The following is a 21,279-nucleotide window of genomic DNA, read 5'->3' on the forward strand; positions in this document are numbered from 1 at the left end:
CCAGCTATAATTATGGAATCCGTGGAGCCGAGGATGGAGTCTAAGTCTGCTGTCAATAGTGGAATACTGGGAGGATTGTACGCTGCGTAGATTTTGAGTTTGCCAGCGTTATTAGTGTGCACCTCCACACCCGTCACCTCGAGGTTTAGAGTTTGGGGGTTGGTCAGCGAGTTGTGGCTTAAATAATTTTTGATAAAAATAGCTGTTCCGCCTCCACTAGAGTTAAGTCTGTCTGTCCTGTATAAAATATAACCTCTTAGTTTTGGATTGTTTGATGGTCTGAGGTGGGATTCACTGATCAAGATTATGTCTGGATTGTATCTTTTTGCAAATTCTTGCAGCTCGAGAATTTTGTTTGTTAAGCCATTGGCATTCCATGCTGTTATCATGAGAGAATTTGGTTTAAATTTTTTAAACATTATAGAGAGCTGTTAATATGGATTGGGTTTCTAGGTAGAATCTTTTTCTGGAGGATGGTGAGGTGCTTGCTTTGCTGAATTCATGCAGCATTGTTGCAAGTGACGAGATTAAAGCTGATGTAAGATTAGAGCTTGTTCGCTCTTGCGATGAAGAAGTCTGGGTTCTTACCGCTTCCGCATATGATTTGGACATGGTTGAGGGTCAAGTGCCTTCCTGTGTTGTCGAATGTGAGATAATATGATCTGGAGGGTGAACTGCTTGGATGTGCATTGTGTCATTTCTTGGAGGAGCGTGGTTACTTCGTAATGATCCACGGTTTTTTGGATGGAAAAGGCAACCCTTGTAATTAGAGGGGTGTGGTCCTCTACAGTTGGCACAACAGGCAGGTGTCGATCTGGGTTTGGTGCAGGAGTTGGTTTGATGATCCTCACCACATTTTAGGCATCTATATGCAGCTCTGCACAGTTTTTGGGCATGCCCGAACCTCTGGCATCTGTGGCACTGCCCTGCCGATGCCTTCTTCCTTAGAGGTTCGGTTGTGATTTTAAGCTTACAGATGTCCGTTACTTCATAGATGCTTTTTTGTGTGTTGGAGATTTCGACCAACACCAGTGGCATTGGTGTTTTATCTGACCTCAACATTCTACTGACTTTGGTTGGAGTCAGTCCTTGATTGATGAGGTCAGCTGTGATCTCATCAGTTGTGATGCCTTCAGCCACTCCTCTTAGAACTACCTTTAAGTTCTTCTCGCTTGCTAGCGCAAAGGTGTGGAAGGGCAATTTGGAGTTGTCAAACATTTTCGTCATCAAGCGATAATCAGTGACAGTGGTAGGTGGATCTTTACACCCTCTTCAGTATTTCTTGCCCAGGAAAAATTGATATTTTGTTCTCCTAGGGATCTTGAGACTGAGGTCCATTTGTCTTTATCTCGAAGGATAACTGGAGGGACCTTTTCTTTTCTGACTTGGGAGATCTGATTTTGTTGAGTTGTTACATTATCTTCCAATTCACCTCCCGATGTTCTGCGTCTTTTATTAGATTGTTCCTCATGAGAACAATCGAACTGTCGGGGAATCTTTGTAGGTAGAACAGGTGTAATGTCCTCTTCTATGTCCAAATCATCATCTTCAGTGTCATTTACTTGAGTGAAGAGATTCAAGCAACCAGGATAGTCTGTATCAAATTTCTTAAGGATGAATTTGAGAATGTCAAGTGACATATCTTTGTTTAGCTGTTGAATGGCGTCCTTGATACCGTTTACATTCTCCATTCTTGTGTACGAAATATTAAGATATATTTCGGATAGGTATGATGGCGAATAGAATGGGCTAGGGCCAGAAAATTGTATCAAAAGTTAAATTCTTACCTTCTATTCCGCAAACAAAGCAGATTCACAATATCTAAAACTCACTAATCACCACTGAAATCAAAAAACATTCTTCGCAACAACAACCATCATGCGAGACTACTATGCGAGCCGCCATCTTTTCGCATACCAGGTTTGAAGTAATGCAGAAGTCATATATTTCCCATATACAAGTAGTGAAAAGGTGTATCAACTTATTATTAAATTATTCTGGATCAAAGATAGATGTTGAAAGTTATATTATAAATTAAACATGCCAAGAAATAATATATTGGTTAATCGTTTATTTTAGTGTAAGCAAAAAAAGTCTGTGCATGAATTAATTTAACAAGTGGGCAAGTGATGTGAAGTCATTGGCCTCTATATACAAGTAGCCCAGTCGTGAGGTTAGTTACTTGCAAACTTTGTTTGCTTACACTTGAATAAAGGATCAAACCAAAAATATAATGTTTGTCTGAGGAGAAGAGAGACTCTGCTAGATGGCTAGTGTTTGCCTGTCAATGAGTCGAGCCACTGATGAGTTTCTTGTCCTGGAGTGATAAGTTTAGTAGTGATCCCTTAAGGTCACTCAGTGAGATTTAGAGTGATCTTGTAGATCACTCAGAATTTTTGGAGAGGTATCCCTGCACTTTAACAGACCTCAATAAAGGTCGAAATCAGTCTGGGTAGTGGCCCTTCCCACAATGCTTAGAATTATACATGTCTGAAAGGAGTGAGTTTTGCATTATGGGATACTAAAGCAATTGATGCGAAGTCATTAGCCTCTTCTATATACAAGTAGCACAGTCGTGAAGTTAATTCATGTGCAAAGTTTGTTTGCTTACACTTGGATGAAAGATGAAACCCAAGAATATAATTTCTTGGCATCTTTAATCTATACTATAACCAAGTGAAAAAACTTTCAACATCAGCACTATTGTGTCTTGAACTTTTTCAAAGCTTTCAGGCTTCCAATAAGTGGGACAGTGGTCTCACACTGGGCGATGATATTCATCTCCCACCTAAAACTTGCTTGCTATTATCTGCAGTTTCTTTTATAGGTGTTTTAAGTGGCTATATGTGGAAGGATGTCACTGAGTTGCATAGGCTTAGCAAGACCTAACTTTAGAACTGCTTCCTTTAGATTTTCTGCTGGTGTAGCTTGGAGAAGGGGCATGATAAGATCTTATATTGTTATTGATTTAAAAGTTCATACTGAAATTTTAAGTAATTTTTAGTGCAATTTGTACTTTCATAAAAATATCTCTTAACAAATGTAAGAGATATTTTTAATATCTCTTACATTTGTTAAGACTTCTTCCATTGTTAAATTATTATATAGAACAACTTTTCTGTGATTTCATTCTCTTCTTTCACTACGCATTATTCCCTCTTCCTATGCAGGGTCCGCGTGTTACTTAGATGAGACTTCTTGTTAGTACCACTCCCAACCAACCTGTCGCTAGTCTGCCGCTGGGGGGGGATATATTCTTGGCTGTAGGAGCGTATGTTCACGGGGCCAGTTTGCCTGCTTGCAGGATGAAAAACACCAGATAAACTGGCAGAAAAAACCCTACTGCCTGCACCCAAGACTGGCTAACTTGGCTATGCCCAAGGAAAATCCTCAAGTTCCTCATGTCTTCAACAGGAATCGAACCGCGAAGACGTGAGGAACTTGAGGATCTTCCTCAGGCATAGCCAAGTTAGCTGGTCTTGGACGCAGGCAGTAGGGTTTTTTCCGCCAGTTTATCTTTCTGTGATTTCATTCTGCATGCTGAAAATTAAATTAAGATACAAGCGTAATTAGGCAGTCTTTTATATGTCTAGTCTGTTCTGAGTGATAAGGTAAAGAATTTTTAAAGTAGAAGGATAACCTGTATTTCTTGTTATTTTTAGCTATGTCTAGTTTTACCTCAAGTTTTACTTGAAAAATGGGCTGTGTTGTTCATTTATCACTTGATGCATTTCATTGTTTCCAATGTGAAACAATGAATGAAAGTGTCTCTATTGAGACACTTCTATTCATCAAGTTTTGCATTCGATTTATGTTGCCAGGTGAATTAATAAATGCCAAAACATGTGAAGTGCAGATTTCTAAGACATTTTCTACATTATGTAATTTCCTTCAGGGTCGATAATTTAGGCAATTATTACTCTTCATGCATAACCTTGACCTGCTGTTGGCCATTAATAATGTGATATTGTTTGTCAATGTCTTCAGCTTGTTGAGTGGAATGACACTGTAATAACATTTTCTGATTAAATAGTAAGAATAAAACCACTTCAAAACACTAGAAATGGAAGAACATGGTTGATCTAGAATGCTTACACAAGGCTATCAATTACTATAATACCAGTAATAATAACTTACTACTGTTGTTAACTGTGAAATGCCAGCAAAATCATCATCAAATTTCTGATATATATATATATCTACAAGGGTATACAGGATACTAATATGACAACATGATAGTACTATATAGAGTTTATATTATTACTAACTTCTTATTGATCATTTTCCTCCAAATTATTCTGTTATCTGTATGGACTCCAATACAATATTATCATCAGTTCTTGTTTTGATCTTTTGAGGCACTCCTTACTGTATCAATCTTCCACCTAAATGTTGATCTTCCTCTAGGTCTTTTTCCTACCATTTTTTCAAATTAAAAAAAAAAAACTTGTTTTGCTAACTTTTTCTTTCTCATTATGTTTAAATGACCATACCACCTGAGGTTAGCACTGATCACATAATCCTGAATGCTAACAATATCAAGTTCCTTCCTAATATTCTCATTTTTAATATGATGATGCCACTGAACCATCTGTTCACTAACCTAATTTTTCTCAGAACTCTCATATCTGTGATCTCCAGTTTTTGATCAACTAGTTTATTTCTAAGCCCACTTTCAGATTCATAAGTTAAAATTGTTTTAACACTGTCTTGTACACAGCCAGTTTAGTGTTTTGACTGATTTCTCTCATATTTTTAAATTAGTTTTCTAAAGACTCATTTTTTTTAATTATAAAAGAATTTTAAATATTTCCTGCAGATTTATATTTTCCATTTAAGATTGAGCAATTTTCAATTTAAAACTGCCATGTTTCATAACCAACATTATTTTCAACTTGAAAAATTCTCAATCTTGGCAAATATTAAATGTGCAGTAAAAAAAAAAAAAAAATGCTGCAATAACATTTATATTACTATTACTATTATTACGGGCAACTCCAGAGAGTCATTAGACTCATCGAGGGAGGCCCCAAATCATATTCATCACAACTATTTGACATTCATACAGTATCTATCATACCTCGCCTTAAACTCATTCACTGTCACAGCATCCACCAACAGACTCAGGGAGCGCATTCCACTCATTCACTACTCTAAAAGTAAAGAACCCAGCTCTAACACCTTTACTAACCACACTTTTGCCCAATTTCCATGGATGTCCCCTAGTCCTCCCACAACCAGCCCTGTTCTCAAAAATATCTTCTGAATTAATTTTATAGAAACCCTTCAGTAATTTGAATGTCTCAATCATATCTCCCCTCCTCTGCCTATCAACCAATTTTTGCAACCCACAAATCCTCAACCTGTTCTCATATGGTTCATTCCACAGACCTGCTATCATCTTGGTCACTCGCCTCTGGATCCTCTCCACCTCCTCCCCATCAAGAAGAAACCTAGGTGACCAAATCTGAGCACAGTAGTCGAGATGGGGTCTTATCAAGGCTCGATACAGAGGAACAATAACCTGCTTGTCAACGTATTCTTCAGCAACCAAGTGATTTGATGAGCTGATTTGGCCACTTTTGCAATGTGTCCCCTAAATTTCAATTCCTTATCCATCAACACTCCTAAATCTCGTGCCTCATCAATTTCCTGGAGCACGGTTCCACCAATGCAGTAAACTGCCGCCAATCTTTTCACCCCAAAATGCATAACCTTACATTTTGCCACATTAAATTGACATCCATTCTCCTTAGCCCAGACCTCCAATCTATCCAAATCATCCTGCAAAATTTTGACGTCATCTGCATTCACTATTGCCCTACCCAACTTCACATCATCCGCAAACAAATGAACTGTTCCTCTCAGATCCTTTCCTATATCATTTATGAACAAATTAAACAGCAGTGGTCCAAGAACAGATCCTTGTGGCACACCACTAGTCACAGGCCGTCTTGTGGACTCTACTCCTGAGTAAACCACTCTCTGATATCTCTCCGTCAACCACCCTCCTATCCATCTCACCAACCCTATGTCCATTCCCATATGCTGCAATTTACTGATTAGAATTCCATGTGGTATCCTGTCAAAGGCCTTAGCAAGGTCCAGTAGAATCACTCTAAACCCATTACCCTTATCCAGTTCAGCCGTCACTGTGTTATAATACGTGAGCAAGTTACTGAGGCATGACCTACCCTTCACAAAACCATGCTGTCCCCGATACAGTATCCCATTTTCTTCTATCCAATCTTGTATTTTCCTCTTGACTATTTTCTCTAAGACCTTGATAATGATTCCTGTTATGCTGATTGACCGGTAATTTTCAACAGCAGCCTAATGTCATGACATATGTCATGAACATTAGGCTGCTGTTGAAATGTCATGATATATGTCATGAACATATCATAATCTATAAAAACCTTTAATATCACCAAAATAAATCATAAAGTTTGCTTATTAACAGAATGCAAGAATCATAAATAAATCACCTGGTACATCCTCATCTGCAAGAGGTATATTATTCAGTTCTTCCTGGAGTCTAGAGATATTTGTCACATTCAATGCCATGTCTAAAGCAGCTAAGCAACAAATAACAAGAGTTTTACCTAAGAAAATAGAGAAGGAAATTAATTTTTTTTTTTAAATAAGGAAACCAATCTTGAAAAAATTAAGAAGTATACAGTATGGTTGGTGTCTCCACAGCATAAATTTAATGATAATGCTCCCTGATTGAAATCGTGTCCAAGATTTACAAACAATATTCATGAGGAAGTGAGTTAACTAGTCTTTTTTATTCCTACAAAACAGGCAAAACTGGATGGACATCATATGCACACAATGAAAAACACAAATTTGAACCCAGGTCTTTTCAATTGAAAAGACCTGGGTTCAAATCCCATCTAGGATGTGAAGAACCTTTATCAGGGCTTTTCAAGTGAAGGTAAGTTGGCTGGCTTTTCTCTCCTGGAAACTTGGGTTTTTCATCCTGCAACCAAGCAAATCAGCCAGGAGATTACATGCAATTATATACTTATAGGCATAGGGGCTAATCACCTTATCCTGGAATCATAGTTATGAAATCTAAGGATATCTTGGACAGTTAGGGTTCAGATTTTGGTAATGGAAATAAATAAAATATAATAATAAATATAGCCAAGTCACTTGATTAAAAGTCACTGGATCAAACATAAAGAAAGAAAGATGAGATGAGATGGAATTGTTCTAAAGAAACCACATTACTTAGCAGTAAAAAAACCTAATGAGCCTTTTACATAAAGTAAGATGCAACAAATTACACTTGCATGAGAAAAATCTACTCTTCACTCCATGCTAACCACATTTGCTCATCTATCAAGTACAGCTCACTGTCCTTTTACCTCCTATCATAGATTGAAAAATCTCACCTGTAAAATTCTTTCAATAACTTATTTCTCTATCAATCCTTACTTTTCTAATGGTCAAAATTCTACACTCAACACATTCTTATATTTAATATTCCATAACCTTGAAATCTTCCTCTTTGTAGCATTTTTATTCTGCTGGTGCAGGGTCCACTATGATTATGCAACTTTGGGAAACCCCAACTGGCTTGTCACCGAGTGTGGCTGGCATTGGGGGGGGGGGGGACAATTTTTATAATTGTAGATGCGTGCATGTTCAAGGGGCCAGTTTGCCTGTTCTGGAGGACGAAAAACCTTAGTTTCTGGGTGAAAAAAACTCCCTACCTCTATATGAGACTGGCTAACTTGCATTTAGTCAAAAGAGACCAGATAAAAATTCCTATGTCTTGGATGGGAATCGAACCCAGGCCTTTCCAACCAAAGAGCTTCGTCTATATGACCTTCGCTAAGAAAGTTCTATTCCATAACCGTGAAATGAAATGCTTAATAAAATAAATAACACTCACTGGTCAGAATACAAAATAAACGTGCAAGTCAAAGACAAATTAAACTATAGAGAAAATATCTTAACTATAATTCTTAAACAGCAATTAAGATGTTTAGACACCTCCAGAGAATGTCCATTCAATTATCTTGAATGGAATCATTGAAGAAAGATGATCAAGAGGTAGAACAAAACAGAACTTGCTAGTTTTTGAAGGAAAGGTCACAATTATCAAGCCTCAGAGAGATGACAGAAATGGCCAAAAATAGAACCAGATAGCAAAGATTTGTACACAAGGGACTCAACCCATCATCTGATGAGAAAGAAGAACCTTGATGTCTTCATAGTCATTCACCTCTGCACTCTCCAATGTTTGTACATCATCCTGAAACCAAGAGACTATATCTGTGTACAGTAGTCCAGATACAGTTGGACCAACATATCACTTATATAAATGAACAATAACTTCCTTATTTCTACTCATTGTCTTTACCTGGTGTTAGATCTTGAATGATGGCTCTATCAAGAATAGAACCGCTTCATTCAGGATTTAACAAGAGAACAATATCAAGCAAAAGCACACTTGTACTCTTGGCAAAGCAGACATAATATGTGAAGATGCATATAATAACTTTGTTTAAAAGGGAATTAAAATATAAAAGAAGTTGAATCTTGAATTAAAATGAAATAGAAGGAGGAAATAAATATTAAATTGTACTATGTTTAAAGTTATTGTCTAAAATGGATGGAATCTTAATTTGTCAAAAACATCAACATTAAACTATGTCATGTATAAAGTCGTGTATCATCGTGCGAACGAAAGTTCAAAGGTTGCAGTTTGACCACCAAAGATGATGTAACGTGCGATGAGTAGGCATTCGTGGAAGGCGCACGAAATTCGCGTTCCCCAAAAAGAGCGATGCACGTACAGCAAGGAGGCGACGTCACTCGGTGGCAGCAAATGAGAGATCATAGTAGCAAGTTTGGAGTGCGGAAAGAGGGCGCGATAGAGTGGTTTAAAATGGATTCATGTCGTTGAGAGAGGCTCTTCTTATTACATTTTTTTCTCCTGGTTCCTGTGGTGTTCCCCGGTCATGTGTACCCTCCCCGTGGGTCTCCTGCTCGCAGTTCCCAAGCGGATCAGCATGCCTGACACGCGACAAGATGTGTGAAGACGGCAAAGCGGCAGCGTTTTTCCCATTTCTGAGTGACTCAAATCAAAGAAAATATAGCACGAGATGACGGCAGTGTTCGAGTTTTAGATCATCGGTGTGGATCCAACTGATGAGAAAGCAGCAAAGGATTCCTTTGAAGGTAAATCGTGTTAGAAGCGGCGACATGAAAAGTTTGTAAGCCCAGAAGAAACAAGTAGCTAATTTGGGACGAGCATGTGACTCCCATGTGGTGGCAATCCATCGTACAGAGGGACAACCTATAACAAAGAACAGACGGAAGGATCGAAAGGTCATCTAAAAGGTGGTAATGTACAAATTTTCCCTTTTATGTGTTATCTATTAGTGACGAAGGTGTAAAATGGACAGTTTAGAAAAGAAGAGAGAGAGATTTTAGAAACAAATTTCCTGTGTTATGTTAATCGAATTGGACTGGTAGTCTACATTCATAAGTTGTCTAGACCAAGTTTAATGTGTATGGGTCGTTAGTAGCAGTAATCTAGCTTAGTACCGAGACTCATGTTTGAGATATGGATGAACATAAGATTCATATGTGTGTGTTTGAATAGCTTGTCTGTTTGATTATTATTACCCTGCTTTATTTGTATTTTAGTATTGACCTTGATTTGATTGATTATATGTGCTGTTTAAATTGTAGTGTTCTTAGATAATTAATAAATATGCTTTCTCATGTATACCTGAGTTTGTTTGAATAAGAGATTGAATTTTACCACTCACGAAAATATCGAACCTATGTTTAGAGGGAAAAGGGGGGATTTAAGATTGTAAAGGCCATGACTGTATACTGAGAACTCAATCTATTTAACCACTTAATCTACATAAGTATTACTTGAATTCTGGGAATGTTTCTTCGAATAAGAATTTCTATCCTAGAGTTCTGACTGGCGCAGCATAAACAAATAAATTTCGTCAGAGCTCGAAGAGAGAAACGGCCCCAGAAAGTCAGTTGAGTAGCCAGATCTCAGTAGGCACAAAGAGAACATTGGAGGTGAATTATAATAAAAAAAACGACGTAACACTGGGATCAGAAGCTAATTATAAAAATGTCATCAGTGTTGAGATTCAGAAACACATTCTTTCCACAAATAGATATGTTTATAGACTTAGGAAACAGTTACATTTAATCTCAAGAAAAACAAAACTATGTGCAAGTGCTTAAAGACCGTATTAACTTATTATTTTTATTATGCGACCCCTCCAGGGTGTCCCAAAAGAAATTCATTCAAAGTTCATAAATGTTTATGGGAACTCTTCTCCTTCGTTTTCGATAATTAAGAAATGGGCTGCCGAGTTTAAACGTGGCTGTACCAGCTTTGAAGATGATCCATGTGAAGGACGTCCAAAAAGTGTAACAACACCAGAAATCATTGATCAAATGCACGATATGGTATTGGATGACCGACGAGTCAAAGTGCGTGAAATTGTTGAGACTATAGGCATTTCAAAAGAATGTGTGGGATATATTTTGCGTGAAGAATTGCAAATGAAAAAGCTTTGCGCAAGATGGGTGCTGTGCTTGCTTACAGCAGATCAAAAGCGCACTCGCATGAAACTCTCTGAACAGTGCTTTGAGTGTTTTAACAAGAATAAAACTGATTTTGTGCATCGATTTATTACTATGGATGAGACTTGGATTCACCATTACACACCAGAATCCAAACAGCAGTCAAATCAGTGGACTGAAGCTGGCTGTTTGGCACCAAAGAAGATAAAGTCGGTTCCATCAGCAGGAAAGGTCAGGGCATCGGTGTTTTGGGATGCTAAAGGCATTCTGTTTATTAATTATCTTGAAAAGGGTAAAACAATAACCAGGGAATATTATTCTGATCTTTTAACCAGACTAAACAAAAAAACGTCGTGAGAAAAGACCCATTTTGCAGAATAAAAAAATCATCTTTCATCAGGACAATGCACCTTCCTACAAAGGTGTTTTGGCAATGGGAAAATTAAGAGATCTGCACTATGAATTGTTGGAAATCCATCCTATTCCCTAGATTTGGCTTCCTCTGACTTCTATCTCTTCCCAAAACTAAAACTCTTCCTTGCTGGTCAGTGTTTTTCTTTGAATCAAGAGGTGATTGCAGCTGTAGAGGGGTATTTTGCAGATCTTACTGAGAACCACTACAGGGACGGGATAATCACTGGAATAAATGTATTAGTCTTAAGGGAGATTATGTTGAACAATAAAAATAATTTTGAAATTATAAATTCATTTTTCATTGTTAGGCTGAGAACTTTTTCAGACCACCCAAGTACAAATCCGAAATCCATCAATCTTTAGAATACTGCTCACATGTTGAGGGTAGTGCACCTAAAACTTCCCTAAACTGCTTTCCACCTACAAAAAGAAGGCACAGCCATAGGCTCGCCATTATCCCCCACCCCTATTGCCAACTTTTATATAGAATATTCAAATTCCTTAGACATTAGACACTTTCCTCAGCCAGCTAAACAAAATACACAAATGCATACAGTTCACGTCCACACGGTTAGCCTAGTGGCTTTGTGCTTCACAACCATTGCCTGGGGAAGGAGTGTCCTAGGTTCGATTCCCGTCAATGATGTGAGGAGCTCAAGGATCTTCTTCTTCAGCCATAGCCAAGTTAGCCGGTCTTGGGCATGGACAGCAGGGTTTTTTCCGCCAGTTTATCTGGTGTTTTTCATCCTGCAAGCAGGCAAACTGGTCCGAGGACACACACGGATTACAGTCAGGAATACTGACCCAGCCATAAGCCTGATACGTCAGCCTATGATGGTTCCAGAGCCCGGATAAAATTGGGGGGGGGGGGGACTAGATGGTACCGTGAACTCCCATATAAAGGGGGAACGCTGTATCATCACACGGAATTTATTTATTTATACAGTTCACAATTGAGATTGAAAAGCAGAACACACTTCCGTTTCTAGATACACTTGTCACGTGTCTTTCTTCTGGCAGCCTTTTCTTCACTGTTTAGTGGAAACCGACACATAATGGCCAATATATACACATAAACTCCTACCACCACCCAACACAAAAACTAGGTGTCATTAATACTCTGAAAAACAGGGTTTTGAAGATTTGCTCCAATGAACAAGCGCTTAAAGACGAATTTAAAGTTATCAGCAATACTTTCCTAAAATATGGTTACAGCCAAAATACTATCAACAAAATTCTCTACAAGACCTCACTAAAAAACAAAGATAAACTAGACTACAATAAAACTATAACCATTCCATACATTAAAGGGATATCAGATGAAATAAACAGAATTCTACAAAAATATAACCTTAAAGCCACCTTTAAACCTCCTGCAAAAATTAAAGAGCTTACTCAACTTATCTAAAGATTCACTCCTTCTGCTGGCCCACCCTGGAGTATACCGTATTTACTGCACCTGTAATCTACCCTATATAAGGAAACAGGAGATGCACAATTCCTATCAGACAAAAGGAACATAAACAACACATTAAATATAATAACTATGGTGAAGCTGGCCTTTCTGATCATGCCCTGAACACTTTACATAGAATTGACTGGAAAAGCATCAGTTGTTTACATCATACCAAAACATGGTATGAACGTAAATTTAAGGACGCCCGTGAGATTCAACCACCCTAATCTTAACAATAATGATGGTCTAAAAATCCCAAGCAAATGGAAGGCACGTATTCTACCCACTCAACCTTTCTCCCTAAGAGTTAACTGTGAATAGGACCATAGGTAATCCAGAATCTTAAATCTAATATAACGATTGTCATGTTAAATTAGGACATCATTGTTACTGTAAGAAAACTATCTATATGAAAGAATGTTTCTCTGATGTTATCTTAAATAGAATATAGCTTTGATGTAGTTTTTTAATATAAGTAATTAATTTATTTTTGTATTTTTTATTTATTTTTATTTTTTTCTATGTTCTATTTGCACTATAGGTCATGCCAGTAGAATAACTGTTGATCAAATCATTGTCTCTTTAGCATACTGTGTGAAATGTAATTCAGCTTGTCTCTGTATATATGTATATACCTTAACATGAAGGTCGAAACATCGGGAAATTAAAATAGTTATTTATAACACAGGAAAAGAAATATTCAGTTGTTTGCTGATGATGCGAAATTAGGCAGAGTAACAGTTAAGGTGATGTGGAGAGCTTCCAGGATAATTTAAATAGTCTGTCAGTACTGGCAAATAGTTAATGGATGTCAGTTTAATATCAAGAAATATAAAATTATGCATTTTGGGATAAATAGATTACAAGCCATGTATCATTGATGGCACTGTATTCTAGGAAAAGATGAAGCTAGAGATTTATGGGTGGTGATGGTGGTAGATAGAGAATTAATAGGACATATATAGGACATATTGCTAAGGTAGCCCATAAGATTACTTGTCTTTTGAAGAACACACTGACAAGTAGAAAAACACACATCTTCAATCTATGAGGAAGAGATGAGGAAGTTGTTATTCTTCTTTATAAGGCCTCATAGATTAAAGATCCAGATGTGGGTGTATCAAGGCCTTGATACACCCACATCAGGATTACTCTGCTCAAGTCTGGTCACCCTGGTTTCTTGGGGATGAGGACGCAGTGGAGAGGATTCAGAGGCAAGTGAGAAAGATGGTGAATGGCCTGCGAAATGTTCCGTATGTGGATAGATTGCAGAAGTTAGTTGATAAGAGAAAAAGAGGGGATATGACAGAAACATTTAAGATGCTTAAAGGGTTTTATAGAATAGATGCAGGGGAAATGTTTCAGCACTTGGCTAGAGGGACCAGAACAAGAGGTCATCCCTGGAAGATGAATAAAGATGTGATTAGTACAGATGTGAAGATTAGATTTTTTGCTTGGAGAGTTGTGAATGAGTGGAATGGCTGCCAGAGTCAGTTGTGAGTGCTTTGTCTATTAATGGGTTTAAGAAGAGGTATGATAGATTAGGTCTCCCACATTATCAATTAAAATAGTTATTTATAACACGGCTGTAGAGACCATAATCTGTCTAAAATGAATGCTGATCACTGTGTAAAACTAAAGGAAAAGAAATATTCAGTTGTTTGCTGATGATGCGAAATTAGGCAGAGTAACAGTTAAGGTTATTATTATTATACGGTTATTATTATTATACAGGCACCTCCATGGAGTCGGAAGACTCCATAGAGGTGCCCATATAATAATAATAATGCAAATATTGACTACACCACTGTCAAGTTTGTGGTTATTTGTTGCTTTAGATTGTCAGCTCTTTAACTCAGATCCATTACTGATCTCTCATCAACAGTGATCCTCACTCACATAATGGAGATGTGCAACCGATGATGCAAAGTTGGTATGGGCTATGAGAAGTAGAGAAGACACTGTGGCCTTGTGAGAGGATCTGAATAGGCTGTGTGAGCAAATGATTGGACTATCAGTTTAATGTTGCAAAGTCTTGAAATTTGGTAGGCAAGGCTGGGATGAAGAGTATACAATTAATGAGAAAATTTGAAGGAGGTGAAGGAGATGAGAAATCTGGGAGTGATTGTGGGCAGAGACTTGAATTTTAGGGGTCACATTACTAAAACTGTAAGAACATCCCAATTGATTATGGGAATAATGAAGAGGATATTGCCATGCAAAAGCAAAGAGGTTATGGTTCCCCTGTATAAGGCTTTGATCAGACCACATATTGACTATCCCCTGCTCAGATTTGTGCACAGATTTGGATGCCTGGTTTTCAAAGGGGAATGAGGATGTATTCCAGAAGATCCAGAGAAGGTTTATGAAGTTAGTGTCAGGTCTATGGAATATCAGGTATGAGGAGTGATTGAGGGAATGCAACTCACAGAGCCTCATGAATAGAAGAGGAGAGGATTTGATTCAGACATATCAGTTGGTGAGAGGTTTTTATCAGATTAATGTGGAGAAGTTATTTCATAGAGTAGAGGGAGGCAAGAGTAGAACCACAGGTCATCTATCGAAGCTGTATAAGGAGGGTATGAGCAGGGGATTGAGAAGCAGGTTCTTTACATGGAGAGTGGGCGAGTAGAATGCACTGTCTGAAAGCATAGTGAATACGGAAACTGTGAAAGGGTTCAAGGTACGGTTCGATGACCTTTTGGCATGAGAGAGTATAATCTCCCACGATGAGTTCTTTGACTCCATGGAGATCAGATATTAATAACAACATTTAACTGTATATTAAATAAAGTCAACATTCAAAATACAAAATAAAAAGCTACTATGCAGTAGAGAGAACACCAGGATCAAGTATTTTGGATTTGGTCCTAGCATCAGGATCTGATTGTAACCGAGATGTCATTTTTGCACCGGTTAGTGAGAGTGACCATGTTCTTAGAGGCTGAGGAGACATGCAGAAGTATCAAGGAGAAAGGAATTTACATGAAATTATAAACATACGACTATAATAATCTTGTAAATCGGTAGTTCCATAAAAGGAAGATATATTTGCAATGCCTGAAAGCCGATTAAGAAATATTTGTCAGCAGCAATGGCAAATTGCGTATCTCAAGTAAAAAAGATAGCATGATTTGGCATAAAGTGGATGACTAATGAAATCAAATAGGAACTGAAGATGAAAAACAGGTTATGAAAAAGTATAATGAGAGGAGTGAGAGCAGTTGTACTAGGAATATAAGAATCAAGCCAGGAAAAATGAAATATGAAAAGAGACTAGCCCTACAGGCCAAGGAAAACCCTAAATATTTTTTTCTGTGGTCAGTAGGAGGAGAAATGATTGTGGATGAAAGGGAGGAGGGTCAAGTGACAAATGAGATGACATAGTGAAGCCATCTAATGATTGCTTTATTAGGGTATTTCATCCCCCCAAAAAGCATATTTTATTTGAGCAGTGGGGAAAGCTGAAGATTTAGAAGTGAATATGGAGAATGTATTTTGAATACTGAGTACTCTGAATGTCAATAAGGTAGTGTGACTATGTGGGATTTCACTGTTTTAAGAGAATGTGCTAAGGAACTGAACAGTTCCATTGACCTAGCTGATTAATGAAAATCTAGCTACCAATTATATATTTGGTTTAATCCTTTATCCAAGTGTAAGCAAACAAAGTTTGCGTCTGAAGTATTTTCAGGACTGGGGTAACTTGTGGCAAAGGTGGTATAACTTTTCATCACTTGCCTTAGTATCCCATAATGCAAAGCACATCTCCTTGTGGACATGTATAATGCTATGTATTAAGGGAAGGGTCACTACCCAGACCAGTTTCGACCTTTATTGAAGTCTCATCAGTGGGAGCCAAACCCAGAGGTGGTGATACTAAGGTGAAAATAATGGAGAAGTTATATTTCCATATACCAGTTGCCAAAAGGTGTCACACCTTATTATTAATTTTCTCTGGATTAGAGATAAGTTGATGGAAGTTTTTTTACTTGGCTATGCTACCAATTATATATTTGGTTTAATCCTTTATCCAAGTGTAAGATAGACTGAAGTCTATTCTTATAATGTGTCTCGACAATACCCTCAACATACCATGCTACTCATATTTCATCCAGACAAAATCTGGCAGAGTAGAGAAAAAAGAAGAGTGGAAAACAGAAGCTAAAATCTCCACTACTTTTGAGATCAAACATGGCATCAGATCTCTCCAATAAGCATGGTGGTAGTTTTTCATTAGGTCACTTCCAAGATTTTGGGGAGCCTCATAAATGGCAGGAAATAGGCCGTTCCCTTTTATATTTATTTCTTTAATTTTGTCATGTTCTTCGATTTAATTTATTTAATTATCTATTTTATTATATTATTGTATTTCAAGTTACCTTATCTTACTTTTACTCTTATTTGTAATCTCATCTTAGTTTATAACCAGCTGTATGGTGGCACTCCAAAACATGGTCCAGAACTATAAAAATGAATAACATTTCTTTGTTCTACAAGATAGGTTCCAAAAGTTTCCAGCCTGACATACAATTTTGGAACCAATTTTAAAATATCATGCGTGACAGATAGCACCATCTATGGGGAAGGTTGGTGTACCAGTTTCAACTCTCTATGTGTGTCATTCATTTGGAGGCACTCGTTTGACTAACATGTGGCACATTAAATGGCTCTAATGTTAAAAATTGACTACTGCACTATTTCACCAAAGAAGGGCTTTCTCCAAGTGCTATCAAACAGCAATTGGATGATGTTTATGAGGAAGTTTCTCCTTCTTATTCCACCGTGAAAGAACAGGCTAAACAGTTTCACCAAGAGAGAGAGAGAGAGCATCGAAGATGATCCTCATGATCCAAGTGTAAGAAACAAAGTTTGCTTACACTTGGATAAAGTATGATATCCATACTTTAGCCACTTGGATAAAGTATGATATCCATACTTGTATATTATTATTATTATTACCACCCCAAGACCTCATGGAGTCAAAGACTCATCTGGGAGGTCCTTTTATCACACACACAGCTCATCATACCATGTTTTAAATACATTTAAACTCTTTGCAGACATCACATTCTCAGGCAAGGCATTCCAATAATTCACAAATCTGCACGAAAAAAACTGCCTCTCACTCCCCCTACTCACATCCTCTTTATACAGTTTCCAGGGATGACCTCTGGTTCTCCCCTGATCTCCCACTATTCTCTGTAAAACTTCTCCAGCATCGATCCTATAATAACCACTTACCAACTTGTAGGTTTCTATCATATCTCCCCTCTTCCTCCTGTCCACCACACTCTGCAAATTACATCTCAATCTTTCCTCATACTCGACATTCCAGAGGTCAGAAACTACCTTAGTCAGTCTCCTTTGGACCCTTTCCAACATCTCTTCATCCTTCTGAAAACCTGGTGACCAAATCTGGGCACAAGAGTCCATGTGTGGCCTAATCAAAGCCTTATACAATGGAACAAGAATTTCCCTACTTCTACACGTCAGTGTCCTCCGCATCATTCCCGAAGCCTTTGTGTTGGCTTCACAATTTTGGCGATGTGTCCCCTAAATTTTAGATCCTTATCCACTATCACCCCCAGATCTCTTATTTCCTCTACCTCCAACAATATATTCTCACCAAGCATAAATCTGCATCCCATCTTTGTTTTCCAAATTTTAAAAACCTTACATTTTGTAACATTGAACTCGCATCCCCATTTCCGTGCCCAATCACTCAATCTATTCAAGTCTTCCTGTAAGGCCACAACATCTTCATTACACTTCGTGGTTCGTCCCAACTTTGCATCATCTGCAAACAACTGAATATCTCCATCCAAATCTTCACCTATATCATTAATATACAAGTTAAACAGTAATGGACCTAAAACAGACCCCTGAGGTACTCCACTAGTGACTTGCCTTTTCCTGGATATCGCTCCCCCATACACAACTTGTTGATACCTATCAAATAGCCAGTCTCCAATCCAATGCACCAATCTAATATCCAACCCCATCTGCTCTAGTTTGACTGTCAACTTATTATGAGGTATTCTATCAAAAGCCTTTGTGAAATCCAAGTATATTACTGTGTATCCTTTTCCTCTATCCAAGAAAGCAGTCACTTTATTGTAATAAGTAAGTAGATTACTAAAACATGACCTCCCTTTAGCAAATCCATGCTGTCCATCAAAGATAATACCATTGTTATCAACCCAACTCAGAATCCTAGTTCTCACAAGCTTTTCCAACAACTTAACCACAACACCTGACACACAGATAGGCCTATAGTTTGATGCTTGAGTTCAATCACCTCCTTTATGAAGTGGCACAATCTTGCCCTCCTTCCACTCCTTAGGAACTGAGTGCAAGACTCATATTAAAAAAATATATCAAGGCAGGTGTCAACTCCCTGGAACATTATTTCAGAATACGCAGTGATATGTTATCAAGTCCCACAGCCTTATTAACATCTAGTTTACTCAACTCCCCATACATCTCTTACTCACCTACACTCGTATATGAAAAGCATTTTCCATATACAATTAGCAAAATGGTTTATTACCATATTATTAAATACTCTGGATAAGAGGTGGATGTAGAAGATTTTTTCACTTTGTGATAAAGTTTAATAAGCTAGACAGAAAATTACATTCTTGTTTTAATCTTTTACCCAAGCAAAAACAAACAAAGCATATCAAGTATTTTCACAGTCCAAAAGAAAGTGTGCTTGGTATTTTGCAATACTGAAGTAATTGATGTGAAGTCAACAGCCTCTATATACAAGCAGACTAGTCGTGAATATATTTTGTTTGCTTATGATTTGGGTTAAGGATTAAAATCAGAATAAAAATTCTTGTCAAGTTTAATATATGCTCAACAACTGGCTTGTATTCATTGCATGAAACTTATGTCTCCAGAAGAAAAACTCATTGCACTTCCATATGAGATTATCTAATACAACAGTACAGAGTGATATGCATATGATCCATATAAAGTGGAATCTTTATATGGATTTCTTCAAATGAAGGTGAGTTAGCTGATCCCATATGGAGGTTTTTCATCCTCCAAACAGGCAAACTGACCAGTAGGACACATGCAATTTACAAACACAAACAGTTTATTTATTTTGTACAGATTGGTAAACTTTATATCTTTAAAAATACAAGTTGAAATTAAAAATTGGTTATGAGATTTTCTTACATTTATAATTGCTTCCTTTTTTCTCCCCATCCCTCAAATTAAGCTAAATGTGCCCAGTTCTGTTAATCTTTTCCACTTTCCTTCACATATAGATGTGCAGTATATCAGACTACACAATATAATAGTATTGATGACTACATTGTTTAGTTAGGTTTATTGATGACTACAGTGTAGTCATCAATAATCCTAATACTAATAATTGATGACTACAGTGTAGTCATCAATAATCGTAACTAAACAGGCTGCGTAGCTAAATTTAAAAATAAAATAAACTTCAACCAGCTCCTAAAAAAAAATTTCGTCAGAATATTTCGCCTGTCATTATTTTTTTTTAACAACCATTGATTGATGGTTCCTTATATTCATAACTTTTATGATTAACGGCTAATCAAAACTGAAAGATATTTCAATTCTAATTTTATATATGCACATTTAAGTGCAAATAAGCATTTACCGTTACCACTTCGGATATGCACAGGACTGGACTGCCCACAGCATCAAACTTAACCTTGGCTTTCAACCCTTCTGATTTAAAAAAAAGTTTTTTTTTTTTTTTTTCTTTTTGAAGTGTCAAATTGTGAATGAGTTAAAATGTACACAAGCAAATAATGACACTTTGTTAATTAACAGGTATGAGAATATCGCCGAAGTATATATACACACACACTACATATAACTAACTGAAAATATTCAATGGGTGTATTGCATACGAAAATGTCAAAACACCGCCATGCCTATTGATTGGTTTTGCTATATTCAATCGATGAAATGCCAGGATGGAATGAAACTTTCCGCTTCCGTTGTGTATTCGATAGAGCGCTTCACTTATTTAAATAAACGAAATCTCAAGACTGCTGCTTTTCGGCAGGAATAGACTTAAGTTATAAAAAAATATTTTTGAATTAAAGAAAAGTATAAGAAGTTGGTTTGAAAAGTTTGAAGTTTATATTAGTTAGAATATTTACTATGGAGCAAGAATATTAAAATTCATATATCTGATCATTAACGAACTGGTGGACCGCCAAGCGGTTAAAATAAAAATCGCTTTAAAAAAATACTTCTGTCATGCCCTTTAATTGAAAAGAGGTTTGAATCCCATATAGGACCGGAAGAACTATTCTAAGGATTCTTAAGTAAGTTTGACAGTCACATACTCAGATGGTACAGCTTTTCTTCCTGAAAAAAAGTATGTTATTCCTCCAAAACAAGCAGCAAACCAGCCAATACAACACATGCAGTTTTTACAGATTAATACACTGGCGTCATAGCCTTAGTTGCACTGGTTGTAGTTCCAAAGATAACAACTAACCACTGTTCTCGACAGAACTGTGGTGAGGATAATACAGCAATAGACCAATGGGTAAACGTTATCTCATTTTTATGAGACAAGCTGAATACAGAGTTGATTTGTATTTAAGTTGTGGATATTGAGTAGATGGCAGATGAATAGAAAGGTTGTTATAAAATATGATAGGTATTAATTTTGGAACAAAATATTGTGCACATGTAGGAGGTAAAACCGTTATTTAATTGATACTAGGCCAGTTACAAGTCTCTCCAAGTCTGGAGGAGGAGAGAGAGAGAGAGAGAGAGAGAGAGAGAGAGAGAGAGAGAGAGAGAGAGAGAGAGAGAGAGAG

At 37.2% G+C, this 21,279-nt stretch overlaps 1 protein-coding gene across 2 annotated transcripts in view; it reads right to left on the bottom strand.

Annotated features, from left to right (window-relative positions):
* Positions 1–20,642, bottom strand: part of LOC150100700 (short coiled-coil protein homolog) — a 61,796-nt gene extending 41,154 nt beyond the window's left edge. Inside the window, exons 1-2 of one of the 2 annotated variants that reach the window (XM_090401389.1) lie at positions 20,103–20,642; positions 6,489–6,605 (exon numbers count right to left, since the gene is read on the bottom strand). In XM_090401389.1, the coding sequence (XP_090257515.1) occupies positions 6,489–6,567 (79 nt within the window). In that variant the 5' untranslated portion in view covers positions 6,568–6,605; positions 20,103–20,642. Of the gene's footprint in view, positions 1–6,488; positions 6,606–20,096 lie in introns of both variants that reach the window. The other variant, XM_090401388.1, reaches the window with a different exon arrangement.
* Positions 20,643–21,279: the final 637 nt, after the last annotated feature.

The sequence above is a fragment of the Typopeltis vanoorti genome, chromosome 12 (genome assembly GCF_054136105.1).
Source record: "Typopeltis vanoorti isolate ZY-2024b chromosome 12, IOZ_Tvanoo_1.0, whole genome shotgun sequence".
NCBI lineage: Eukaryota > Metazoa > Arthropoda > Arachnida > Uropygi > Thelyphonidae > Typopeltis > Typopeltis vanoorti.